The sequence below is a fragment of the Mus pahari genome, chromosome 9 (assembly GCF_900095145.1).
Source record: "Mus pahari chromosome 9, PAHARI_EIJ_v1.1, whole genome shotgun sequence".
NCBI lineage: Eukaryota > Metazoa > Chordata > Mammalia > Rodentia > Muridae > Mus > Mus pahari.
This window is the reverse complement of record NC_034598.1, coordinates 69,019,359-69,032,030: the sequence shown is the minus strand read 5'-3', so window position 1 is coordinate 69,032,030 and position 12,672 is coordinate 69,019,359. Positions and strand designations below refer to the sequence as shown.

The following is a 12,672-nucleotide window of genomic DNA, read 5'->3' as shown; positions in this document are numbered from 1 at the left end:
CTAAAAATTCCACCAGAGAACTCCTAAACCTGATAAACAGCTTCAGTGAAGTAGCTGGATATAAAATTAACTCAAACAAATCAATGGCATTTCTCTACACAAAGGATAAACAGGCTGAGAAAGAAATTAGGGAAACAACACCCTTTACAATAGACACACACACACACACACACACACACACACACACACAAATACCTTGGTGTGACTCTAGCTAAGGAAGTGAAAGATCTGTATGATATGAACTTCAAGTCTCTCTGGCAGGTGGCTAGAAGAGTAACTTATGAGAAGCCAATAAGGTTTAACTAAATCACCACTATATTGTTCCACCTTACACGGTAGTTGAGCTCCATTTGTCTGGACTCCATAGAGAGAAACCCACTGATAAACTTCTGGTGGTATGTCGTGTTTTCTTGCTGTTTTCACAGATTTGGGCTTATTGGCTGAGTGATGTCAGCTGAGGGAAAACATGTGCTGAGGCAAGACTAGTGGAGAACATGGGTGATGTTTAGGGGGATTGTAAAAAGGACTTGATGGACAGTGAATGGAGACTGAGCTTGGCTTGCTTTTAGAGCTAGCCATGTAATGCCTGTTGGTCTCACATCTTCTCTGATCTTTGCTTCATCGAGAGAGGCACAGCTAAGAACTACTCCTGACATTCCTGCTGAGCTGAATCCCTCACGTCTGAGTATTCAACCCACCGGCTGCTATCTTGACACTACTGAACTGGACTGTTGGTATATCCATAAAATTTTCTAGTGTAGATGAAACTGTCTGCTGATGATGATCTATGCCTGACAGAAATTTGCTCCAAAAATCCCATTTACAAACAGGCCCATTTCCCCTGTATCCTTTCTTTTCCACTACTCCTGGAGAGTGGTGTGTTATCTTGGAGGTTAAAGAATTTAAGAAGCATCATTAAAAGTAAAATTTAAAAAAAATTAAAACTACAAGGGTATATTGGCAAGAGGGGAGATAGTGGGGACTGACTGTTAAGAGAGAAAACAGTGGAGTCTATTATAAAAGAAAAGAACAAATAAACAAATAAATAAATATTTTAAAATACTCATTTATTTTTATATGAATTTTTTGCTTCAGATACCCTGTAATCCAAGTTACAGGTGTTTGTGAGCCACCACCTGAGTATAAGAATTGAATCTGTGTCTCCTGCATAATTATCAAGTCCTCCTAGGCAGTGAGCCATCTCTCTAGCTCATTGGTCATTATTTTAAAAATGATAACAAATAAAAAAATATGAAAGAAAAAGAAAGAAAGAAAGATAGAAAGAAAGAAAGAAAGAAAGAAAGAAAGGAAGGAAGGAAGGAAGGAAGGAAGGAAGGAAGGAAGAAAGAAAGAAAGAAAGGAAGGAAGGAAAGAAGGAAGGAAGAAAAAGAAAGAAAGGAAGGAAGGAAGAGAGAAAGCAAGAAAGAGACTAAAAAATATAATCCTGACATGTTCTGTTGTGATTAATTCTAATGTAATATCCTTTATAACAAGTAGGAAAGAAAGATAGAAGGAAAAGAGAGAAGAAAGTCAAATTTATATGTGGACAGAATCTATTCTGGTTGAAGTTAGTATGAAAAGTGAGGGAAGTTTTCTTAGGCCATTTATTTTTAAGAACCTCCTTAACTCTTTTTTTTTTTTTTTTTTTGGTTTTTCAAGACAGGGTTTCTCTGTATAGCCCTGGCTGTCCTGGAACTCACTTTGTAGACCAGGCCGGCCTTGAACTCAGAAATCCACCTGCCTCTGTCTCCCAAGTGCTGGGATTAAAGGCGTGCGCCACCATGCCCAGCTCCTTAACTCATCTTGAATCAGACAATGGAATTCTTTCAAGGAACACCATTTACTACATGAAAAGTCCTTTATTTTGAATATTATGATCTTGTCTGATTTATGGGAAAGCTTCTTTTTTTCCTTAAAAACTACCTATAACAATACAGTACTTTATCTGGGGATTATATGATTGGGGATAATGGACTTCATACTGTTGCTCCATTGTACATGAAATGCCATATTTTAATACAATGGTTATCTATTCTTTTAATTATTCTTTCTAACTGGTGATAATACTGCCCATTTCCATATTTCTATGCTGAAAATGAAAATGAAAAATTCAGTCAACAATCCAGCTGTTTTCAATCATCTTACAGATAAGTTACTGCATAGATAAAAGTCTTGCATAAATGGCAATTCAGTTTCCATCTAGGTTAATGAGTGAATTTGATATAACCTTTCTGGACTTAGCAAAACTGATTTTCTTCATGATAGCACTAAAGATTTACATTATTACAATTAAAAGCAGGAGTTTAATGCTTCAGTAGCCATGTGCAGCAAAATTGAAACCATCTTTGGGGGGGCATGTCTATTCTCAGATACATAGAGACTAGCTTTCAATTGGAAATTGTAGATATTAAATCAAACATCACAGGATATTGCTATTCACAGGTCAAACGAGAATATTCATCTCTAAAAGGGTTGGAGATATGATTCAGGTGTAAAGAGTGCTCCCTGATCTTCAGAAGTACCTAAGTCAGTCATACCATTCAAGTCTATTGGCTTCTAGCCACCTATTCCAAGTGATTGGAAACCTTCTTCTGGCCATTGCAAGCATGCACACACAAAGACATGAGCGCGCGAGCGCGCACACACACACACACACACACACACACACACACACACACACACTTTTCATACTGTCAACAAACACACATACACAAATAACAATAAATCATTTAAAAAACATGGTTAAATGAAGAGATTGACTTAAGCTGAAATCATATGAAATGATGGATTTTATTTACATATTCTTAAGTAACTGATATAATCCTTACTATTTTCAAACTACATACACACACACACATATATATATACATATATGTACATATATGTATATATATGTACACAAAGAGCAAATAAATACCATGAATCTTTCACTCAAATATTTGTGTGGAAGACATACCAAGGCTTATAATTTTTTAAAATATTAATTTCAATGTACATAACAATAGGAACCCTGTAGAACATTTGAGAATCACAACAATGAAATTCACTCTTTGGTCAAAGCTTCACCTTGTCAGAAATAATACCTGATGTTTTCTAGCATGTATCTAGGAAGATAAGCAAACATCTATTTGACGAGCGAAACATAAGGACATTTATCAATTTACTAAAAATATCAAGACCTTTTTTCTCGGTGAATTAATAATCACATTTTTTTTGTCTTTAGCACCTGTGGATTTAATATTTCTTTAATTCCACCTTAAGAAGGAAAGCTGTTGGTGCTGGAGAGGTGGCTCTTACTTCAAATGCAGAGCACCGGATTTGGGTTCCTAGTATCTATGCAGTGTAGTTCATACTTTAAGAATCAGTACTGGCAAAATGATGAGATTCAGTGTTGTTTTACACTTTAGAGTAACAGTTTTTGAAGTGAAAAAAAGTAAATTTCCTATGCAAATAATTTGAGATTCTAACGATGTATCTACAGGGAACCATAGAGTTGGCCTTGCCTAGCCACCTTAAGAGGCATGCATCAAATGCTTCTTATGTTTCAGTCCATGACTCCTGATGTGCCTTCCCCAGTTCCCAGAGAATCTGAATCACTCTCTCAGGCAGTGAAACATTCAGGTTGCTTTGTGTTTCTCTGTATGTTCCCTTGGATGTTAAGGAAACACAGAAATTTAATAGGATCGTTGATCTTGGAGGTTAATCGTGTGTCCTCAGTATAGTTCGCAAACATCAGTGTATTCTGGCAACTCCATCTGTATTGATCCTGGCAATCACCACTATATTCTGTTTCTCATAAGGGTGGAAAATGTTTTATTGCTCTCGATAAAATTGTCACAACTTCAGTCTTGCTATGGCCTCACCAACCAAAGCCTGATTTAATTTCTAACCAGTTATATCAGGTAACCTTGACCTGGTAAGTAACAATGGGAGCTTACATGTATACATACAATTATCAGTGGATACCTGCATCATCTAGGTTTCCACTCAGTTCTGAAAAAAAATGTTTTTCTTCATTCTTGTACCAATTCTTTCCCCAGAAAATGGATAATTTTCTCAACTTTAAGTAATCTTCCCTAAAAGTTTTCATTCTCAAATATAGCTATGCCTATACCTCGCTCTAAAAAAGGCCATAAAATTGAAAAATAAACTGATATTACTTTTTCCTATAGATACGTTATATGTAATAGTCAATGTAGATGTATGTAGTTAGTACTTTGAGAAATATGTATTTTTTTAAACAGGCTTTGGAGAGTTTCTTTCATATTTTAGAAAACACTAATTACACACATTTACATTTTTTTCCAGGCAAGAAAAGAAAGTTCATTCTATCTTCCAGTATTGTCTAGGAAAACAACTTTTATGTATAATAGAGAACACACCGATACTATTTACACTCTTTCTTATTGACATCATAATTACTTTCTTGGCATTTTAATGTAATGTGTTCTATCTTTTGAGTTCATAAGTACTTAAAAATATGCACATAGGTAAACAAGCTTTCCTTTAGTAACTAAATGTTCAGAAAAGAGAAATATCATGTTTTCCATTTCATTTATAGAGGGAATAGGTATTATGATCTTGTCAGTTATTTTGAACTATATATTACAAAAATGTAGACAACACATTTTTTTTCTGAAAAGCAACATACAAGGAGACAATAAAAATGTATAAAATAAAAAAAACTCAACTATCAACTTTTGCTTTAGTTTTTCTTTGCTTTCCTATAAATGGTACCAACCTACAGTCTGGAAATGTGCTACACTCTATACATAGCAAGGTGAAAAGAGACTGGCAGTGATTAGAAATGTTCATATCTAAGTTTAAACTACAGTTAAGAGCACTAGTAATTTGCAATGTGAAACTTCAGCATTTGGATACAAAGTGAATATTCTATCCTAGATATTAGGAAAATTGAAGTACATCTTTGGTTTGATCTAAATTGCTGGACTTAGTAAGAGTAGCATGTGAAGGCCACTAGCCAACTATTTTTAGATGGCTAAATAAAAATATGCAAAGTATGAAGAGGAAATTGGATTCTAGATCACTGAGTTACTCGCACATACAGTCAAGCCATCCGTGCAAAAGCAGAAAGAAAAAAAAAAGTAGAGTAAGGATTTTATTTTTCCAGTTATTTTTTTCCAAAGCTTATATTTTATTCCCCTTATACAATTTGGTTCCCAAAGACTACTTAGTGTGAGGAAAATATATCATAGCCAAATTTGTAAATGAATGACACCCAAATATTATTATTATTTTTGGAGAAAAATTAATGAACCTATTTGGAGAGTGACACAGAAGTTAGACTTTGATGAGCTGAGGCTTGACAGAGCTCCCTATAACTGGTAACAGTGTTTTACCAAATCCCATGGAAGCAATGGGCTGAGTGAATTTGAGAGCACAGAGCACAACTGAGAGGTAATGGTCAGATCCTGCCCCTGCTGTGAGGACTCAAAAGCCTAGAGGATGCTAGTGATCAGAGGAAGGGTAAGCTGAGATGTAGCAATTCACTGTGTAAAAGAAACAAAGCCAAGATGGTCACAGTGCCATCAGACCTGTGTATCTGTGGCTAAGATGATGCTCACGTCTATGTGACTAATGCAGACACTGGTAACAATATGACGTTAAAGTGCTTATTTCCGCAAAAACCAGAACTGTGGATCCTGTCTGGCATAACGAAGAGCCTCCTCCAACCCACACAGAAAAGCTGCTCTGTGGACTCTGGAGGACTTGAGTAGCTGTCATGAATGGTTTAGAAACCACTTACCTGTTTGCCACCAGTGGTCTAGAACGGGGACACGGAAGACTTTTTTGGACCATTCTAGGGTCTCCACATCACATCTTTCCCCAGCTACAAACAGTGTCTTGAACCTGAATATAAGAGAGATACTGAGGTCAAAGTGTTTCCTGAAAGTTAATCTAAATAATTTCGTTTACATTAAAACCTGTTCTCTTAGAATCTAACCATATCAGTTATATCTGTGGGAAATGGCCCTTTATGAAGAATATTATGTTGTAGGAGAATGAAAAAGGAAAAAGAAATTTTGTGCATGTACTCAAATGTCACTGCATGCAGTTTGCAGCACTGCAGTACTTCAAAAGCAGAATTCAGAACTACACATAGATGCTCAGCTCTGGAAAGGGCAACTGAGTTGACTTTGCAATGTACCTATCACATTACTCTAATGATTAAACCTGAAAAGCCTTTTCCCCTTGACATTAGCCTTGCTAATTTTAACTCCTAATTTCCTTTCTTTATTTTTATGAAGGATGTACCCAGAAATGCCCTCACAAATACAGTAAGAGAGCAACTTTGAACACACACATGATTCTTTCTCATGCATTCCTTTAGGAGAGATTACTATGCTCTCAAGAACGTATTTCCTCTATTATGAGAAACGTCCAGATGAAAACTGGCTAATAAAGAAGCATTGGCGTAGCCTTTAGGGCCAAACAGACTCTTATCGCAAAGAACCCGGGTTACTGAAGGATGAAGGAGAATTAACATCACTGACAGAGCAAACTGTGCCCAAGAGTAGAAAGAATAAAATAGAAAAACAGACCTAGTCTGACCCTGTTAGTGATTCATTGAAAGAAAGGCTGTTTTTCTTTCATGGTCATTGCCCTCATGGCCTGTCTGTCAGAAGAAAGAATGTGTGAATGAGCAGTTAATTCGTTATCGTCAAAGGAAAAATATTCAACAAACAGCAACCCGCCTGCTCATCTTGAGCAATACAGTAAGTCTACCACTGACAGTGTCTTACTGTTCACTCCATTGATCGCATAGATCTTACCATTTTAAAGAACCCTGTCTCTGTGACCCAGCAACATTCTGTTTTTATTTGCTAACAGCAGACATCACCTTCAAAACACCTATTCCTGTTTATGAACATTCATCTGTATGAATCTGAAGCCCATGAAGATTTATTGGATTTCTGGCTTCACAAACATGGTGAGGTATGAAGGTTGGTGTGAGCAAAAATGTATGTCAGTTTGAATATGAGTCTTATAATTCAAGAAAAGAATACTTGGATTGCAGAACACAGGGATTGAAGGTACAGTGATATGAGGAGAAAAATGTTTAAGTTGTTATTTAAGGTGTAATATAGCCTTGAAAGTATTTAGGCCAGCAACTTAATGAGTTCCACTCAAGGATGTCAGAGTTGGGTATGAAACAGAGGAACAGGAATGGGAGTTCCAGGAGGGAGACTATCTAGAGAATTAAAGCAGGTCAAGAGAATAGTGAGATTACACAGTGAGAGAAACATGAAAAAGGTTCAAGAGAAAATACTAGGGAAAAAAAAAAGCATGCAAATCCAAAAAGAATTAAAATGGTGGTGGAAATGAAGGCAGAGTAAGACAAACAGGGTAGAAATTTTAGCGGTTTGTCGGTAATGAAGGAGAGAGTTTAGGGGCTAGAGAAACGTTAACATGGTAAGACACTGGAGGAAATATGATAAAATTGGAGAAGGTTTAATATCAAAATATTGAAAACTATCCAAGGAGCTAACTACTGAAAATAAAGACAAACAAACAAACAAACAAAAAACTGACTGAAGTCCCAGAATGAATGTGAGAAAAGGGAAAATCAGTGATTCAGACAAATGATATGGAGTTAATAAAAAAAAATCGGGTTATTAAATAAACAGAATGTTCATGGATATGATCCCTCTTTACAGTTATGTCTAATCTTGACCCCAAAGCTGTAGCTTAGCCTTCATAGAAAAGAAAATAGTAGAACTTCAAGGAGAAACTACTAGTTGGAGACACGTGATGGAAAATGCATTTTGATCAACAAAGTACAAATGAATATCTGATAAATGATGTCTCCACGTGAAGGAGTACCAATTGTATCTGAAATTCATTTCACCTGAAATTCAGCAAAAAGGAAGTGCTTTCGTGAATATCAAGAACTCATCTTTCATTTATTAAGCAAAAGATTTCTTAGAAGTGAAGGTGGTCCAGATTCTGTGCTCTTGACTTCTGTGTCAAACTGAATGTCCATATGAGGAAGTTCTTAAAATAATTGCTCCTATTTTGGATATGGTCTTACTGCGTAACCCAAGATGGCCTAGAAACCACCATAGATCCAGGATTGGTTTTGAATTCATGATCCCACTCCATTTTCTTCCTGAATATTGGGAGTGCAGATATATTACTGATTTAATTTAATCTACCTTAAAGCTTGTCTCTACTGACAGAAGGTAAACTATGTTAACTAATAGTAATAATGAAACACATATTGGCTCCTGGGTTGTTATCTTATGGTTAATTATCCGAGGAGTGCTAATTATAGCACTGTATATTTTTAAGTAGCAAAGGTAAACTATGTTAATTAACAGTAATAATGAGAAACACGTTGGCCCTGGGTTATCTTATGGCTAATTATCCAAGGTATGCTAATTATAACACTATATATTTTAAGCAGTATAGTGTTTCATAGTATAATTTTATTACATTGTCCTTAGATTATAGCTGATGTAGGAACAATCTGCATGTGAGCATTAACAAACAAAGTAGGAAGGGGTACTGGATGGCAAAAGGGTGATGGATGCCCTAGGTTGGAGTTCCAAACATTTATGAGCTAGGATTTCCAGATGGAAGATGCTTCTCTTTACTGCTGAGCCACATCTCCAGATCTTCCAGCCTTCCTTATGTTTATTAAAATGGTTTTACCATTTGCCATAAGCAAAATTGTGAGATCACTAACACTTGAGGAATTTAAAAGTAGTCCCAGAGCTATAAAAGCTACGTTCTGTATCAATTGACTCCCACTGCTTGTATAAAATAAAAATGTGGGGCTGGAATGATGGTCCAGTCTTACAAAGACCTGGTTTCAATTCCTAGAACTCATGTGGTGGTTCATAACCTTCAGAGACTATAGTTGTAGGAAATTGGATGCCTTCTGTTGACCTCCATGGGCACCAGAAGTGGATAGTACGCATACATATATGAAGGAAAACACTCATATATGTAACATAAATACATCTTTTGAAAATCAAACCAAAAATTGAAAACACCAAAAAAGTTTTCAAAATAAAATGATTAGTGAAATAATTTAAATATTATATTCAATCAAATATCATTTATTTAGTTCCCAATTTCTTTTAGTGAAAGAAACTGTTAGATGATTTCATAGTTTTTCTAACCATGAGACATTTAAAAGAATATCCTATTATACATCTGTAATTTTTTGAGAATTGTGGCACCTACCTAAAATGCAAGCATTGGGAGTTGTGGAGAGATTCAAAGTAGGTCAGTCTAGGCTGTAGCCAACTAAATTCCTGGCCAACTAGGGAATGTATCAAAAGATATTATTTCAGGAAAACCTATAATTTAAAGTTATCTTACACATGAGTTGCCTTCGTGGTACAGAGTGTGCGGAGTGTAAATGAGGTCCTGAGCCTGATCCTTGAACCATAACAAAGAAAGAAGGTAAGTTGCCAAATAAATTTTGTTTGCAATAGAGAGTAAACAGCCAGTAAGTGCAAAAGAAAAAAAGTGAATCTTTCTTCCAAGGTCTATTAAATACCAAACAAGCAGAACTATTCTTCATTTATGCCAAGGGATACTAAGTAGATCATGCCAGTGATGTCTCCTCAATTTCCATTCTTTATGTCAGATCACCATTACTTTATCCGATGTACTCTCATGTTACTATTTGCCTTCCCTTCTCTCTACTTAACATTAGAATTCACCGTTAGAATGAAAAGTTTCTTCTGCTGACATCATACATGTTTTTGCAAATTCTGTCTATGAACAACTAGCATTCCGTATAAAATTTTCTCAAAAATACAACCTGAAAATTAGCTTTAAAAAAAAAAATCACAGTATCATTTGGATCCATCAGTAAAGAGCAATAAACATTTGAGACCAGAAATGGAAAGGAAAAATGGAGGCAGGCTACAATGGGTAAGCCAATTACTGCTTCACTGTTTGCTGAAACCTTTGAAAATTAATTAATATACTTATTTTACAACCCAATTGCAGCCTATTCTCATACTTCTCCTCTCCCTACCTCTCCATTCCTTTTTAAAATGGTGAACCTTCCAAGGATATCAACTCCTTGGCCTATCAAGTTCTAACAGGACTAGGTACATCTTCTTCTATTGAGGCTCGACAAGGCATCTCAGATAAGGGTAAGGAATACAAAGACAGGCAACAGAGCCAGAGATAGCCCCTGTTACTTCTGTTACGGGTACCACATGATAACCAAGTTTCCCATCAGTTACATACATGAATAGGGCTTGGTTCCTTTCATCTATTACATGTTCTCTGTTGGGTGGTTCAATCTCTGAGTCCCATGGGCCCAGCTTAGTTGATTCTGCAGGTTTTTCTGGTGGTACCCTTGACCTCTTTGGCTCCTTACTCTTCTCCCCCCACTTTCTTAAGATTCCCGGTGCACCACCTAATGTTTGGGACTCTGCATCTGTTTCCATTATCTGGTTTGGAAAGGCTCTGAGATGACAGTTTTATCAGTTTTCTCTCTGCAAGTATAGCAGAGTTTCATTAGTAGTGTCGGGGTGAGCTCTGTCTCACTGCATGGGTCTCAAGGGGGGGCGGGGTGAGCTCTGTCTCACAGCATGGGTCTCAAGTGGGGTGAGTCATTGGTTGACTATTCCCTCAGTTTCTGCTCCAACTTTATCCCTGCTCATCTTGTATGTAGGACACATTGTGGGTCTAAGTTTGGGTAGCTAGGTTTGTGTTTCCATCCCTCCATTGTTAAGTCTTACCTAGTTACAGTAGGTGGTTGTTTCAAGTTATATATTCTCTATTGCTAGGAGCCTTAGCTAGGGTTACCCTCATTTTTTTTTTCTGGGAGTTTCCATTGTCCTAGGTTTTCATATCATCCAAGAGATGCCTCTTTCAACAATTCCAGTTCTTTCTCACAGTTGTCCCTCCCTCTGTCCTCCCCAAATATGATTCTTCCTGTTTCTTCCCCACTCCTTCCAGCACTCCTTCCACTCCCTGATTGAAGATGGAAAGATCTTCCATGCTCAAGTATCAGTAGGATTTACATAAGTGGTCATTTTACCAAGAGGAATATGCCGAGTCAAAGAGCAATATATAATACTCAGCAACATTCCTACACAATTCTTTGCAGAACTTGAAAAGGCAATACTCAACTTCATATGGAAAAACAAAATACATAGGATAGCAAAAAACAATTCTTTACAATAAAAGGAATTATGTTGGTGTCATCATTCCTAATTTCAAGCTGTACAACAGAGCAGTAGTAATAAAAACCACATGGAGTTGGCATAAAAGCTGGCCAGTTGATCAATGGATCCAGAAGTAAACTCGAACAAATTCAAACACTTCATTTTTTACAAAGAAGCCAAAATTATACAAATGGAAAAAGAATGCATCTTTAATAAAAGATGCTGATCTAACTGGATGTCTGCATGTGGAAGATGCAAATAGATCCATATCTATCACCCTGCACAAAACAAAAGTTAAAGTGGGTCAAAGACCTCAACATAAAACTGGTTATACTAAATCTGATAGAAGATAAAGTGGAAAATAGTCTTGAATGCACAGGAACAGAAGACAACTCCTGAACAGAACGCCAACAGCTCAGGCACTAATATCAACAATTAATAAATGGGACCCTGTGAAACTTCGAAGGACACCAGCAATAGGACAAAACAGCAGAGTACAAAATGGGAAAAGATCTTCACCAAAACAACATCTGACAGAGTGCCAATATCCAAACAATATAAAGAACTCAAGAAATTAGACACCAACAGCCCAATTTAATATAGGGTACAGAGCTAAACAGGGAATTCTTTTTTTTTTTTCATCCTTCTTTCTTCTTTTTTTTTACTTTATATTTTTATTAGATATTTTCTTTATTTACATTTCAAATGGTATCCCGAAAGTTCCTTATACCCACCCCCACCCTTGCTCCCCTACCCACCAACTCCCACTTCCTGGCCCTGGCATTCCCTGTACTAGGACATATATTGTTTGAAAGACCAAGGGGCCTCTCTTCCCAATGATGGCCCGATTAGGCCATCTTCTGCTACATATGCAGCTAGAGACACGAGTTCTAGGGGTACTGGTTAGTTTCTATTGTTGTTCCACCTATAGGGTTGCAGGCCCCTTCAGCTCCTTGGGTACTTTCTCTAGCTCCTCCATTGGGGGCCCTGTGTTCCATCCAATAGCTGACTGTGAGCATCCATCTTGCCAAGCACTGGCCTAGCCTCACAAGAGGCAGCTATATCAGGGTCTCTTCAGCAAAATCTTGCTGGCATGTGCAATAGTATCTGGGTTTGATGGCTGATGATGGGATGGATTCCCAGGTAGGGTAGTCTCTGGATAGTCCATCTTTCATCTTAGCTACAAACTTTGTCTCTGTACCTATATCCTTTCATGGGTATTTTGTCCCTTATCCTAAGGAGGAATGAAGCATCCACAGGGTGGTCTTCCTTCTTGATTTTCTTCTGTTTTGCAAATTGTATCTTGGGTATTCTAAGTTTCTGGGCTAATATCCACTTACCAGTGAGTGCATATCTAATGACTTCATTTGTGATTGGGTTACCTCACTAAGGATGATATCCTCCAGATACATCCATTTGCCTAAGAATTTCATAAATTCATTGTTTTTAATAGCTGAGTAGTAAGTACTCCATTGTGTAAATGTACCACAGTTTCTGTATCCATTCCTCT

The 12,672-nt window shown here is 36.9% G+C and overlaps 1 protein-coding gene across 1 annotated transcript in view; it reads right to left on the bottom strand.

Moving 5' to 3' along the window:
* Acss3 (acyl-CoA synthetase short chain family member 3) overlaps positions 1-12,672 on the bottom strand; it is a 189,406-nt gene that overhangs the window by 50,876 nt on the left and 125,858 nt on the right. The window contains exon 9 of the mRNA XM_021205223.2: positions 5,768-5,871. Coding sequence (XP_021060882.1) covers positions 5,768-5,871 — 104 coding nt within the window. The remainder of the gene's footprint in view (positions 1-5,767; positions 5,872-12,672) is intronic.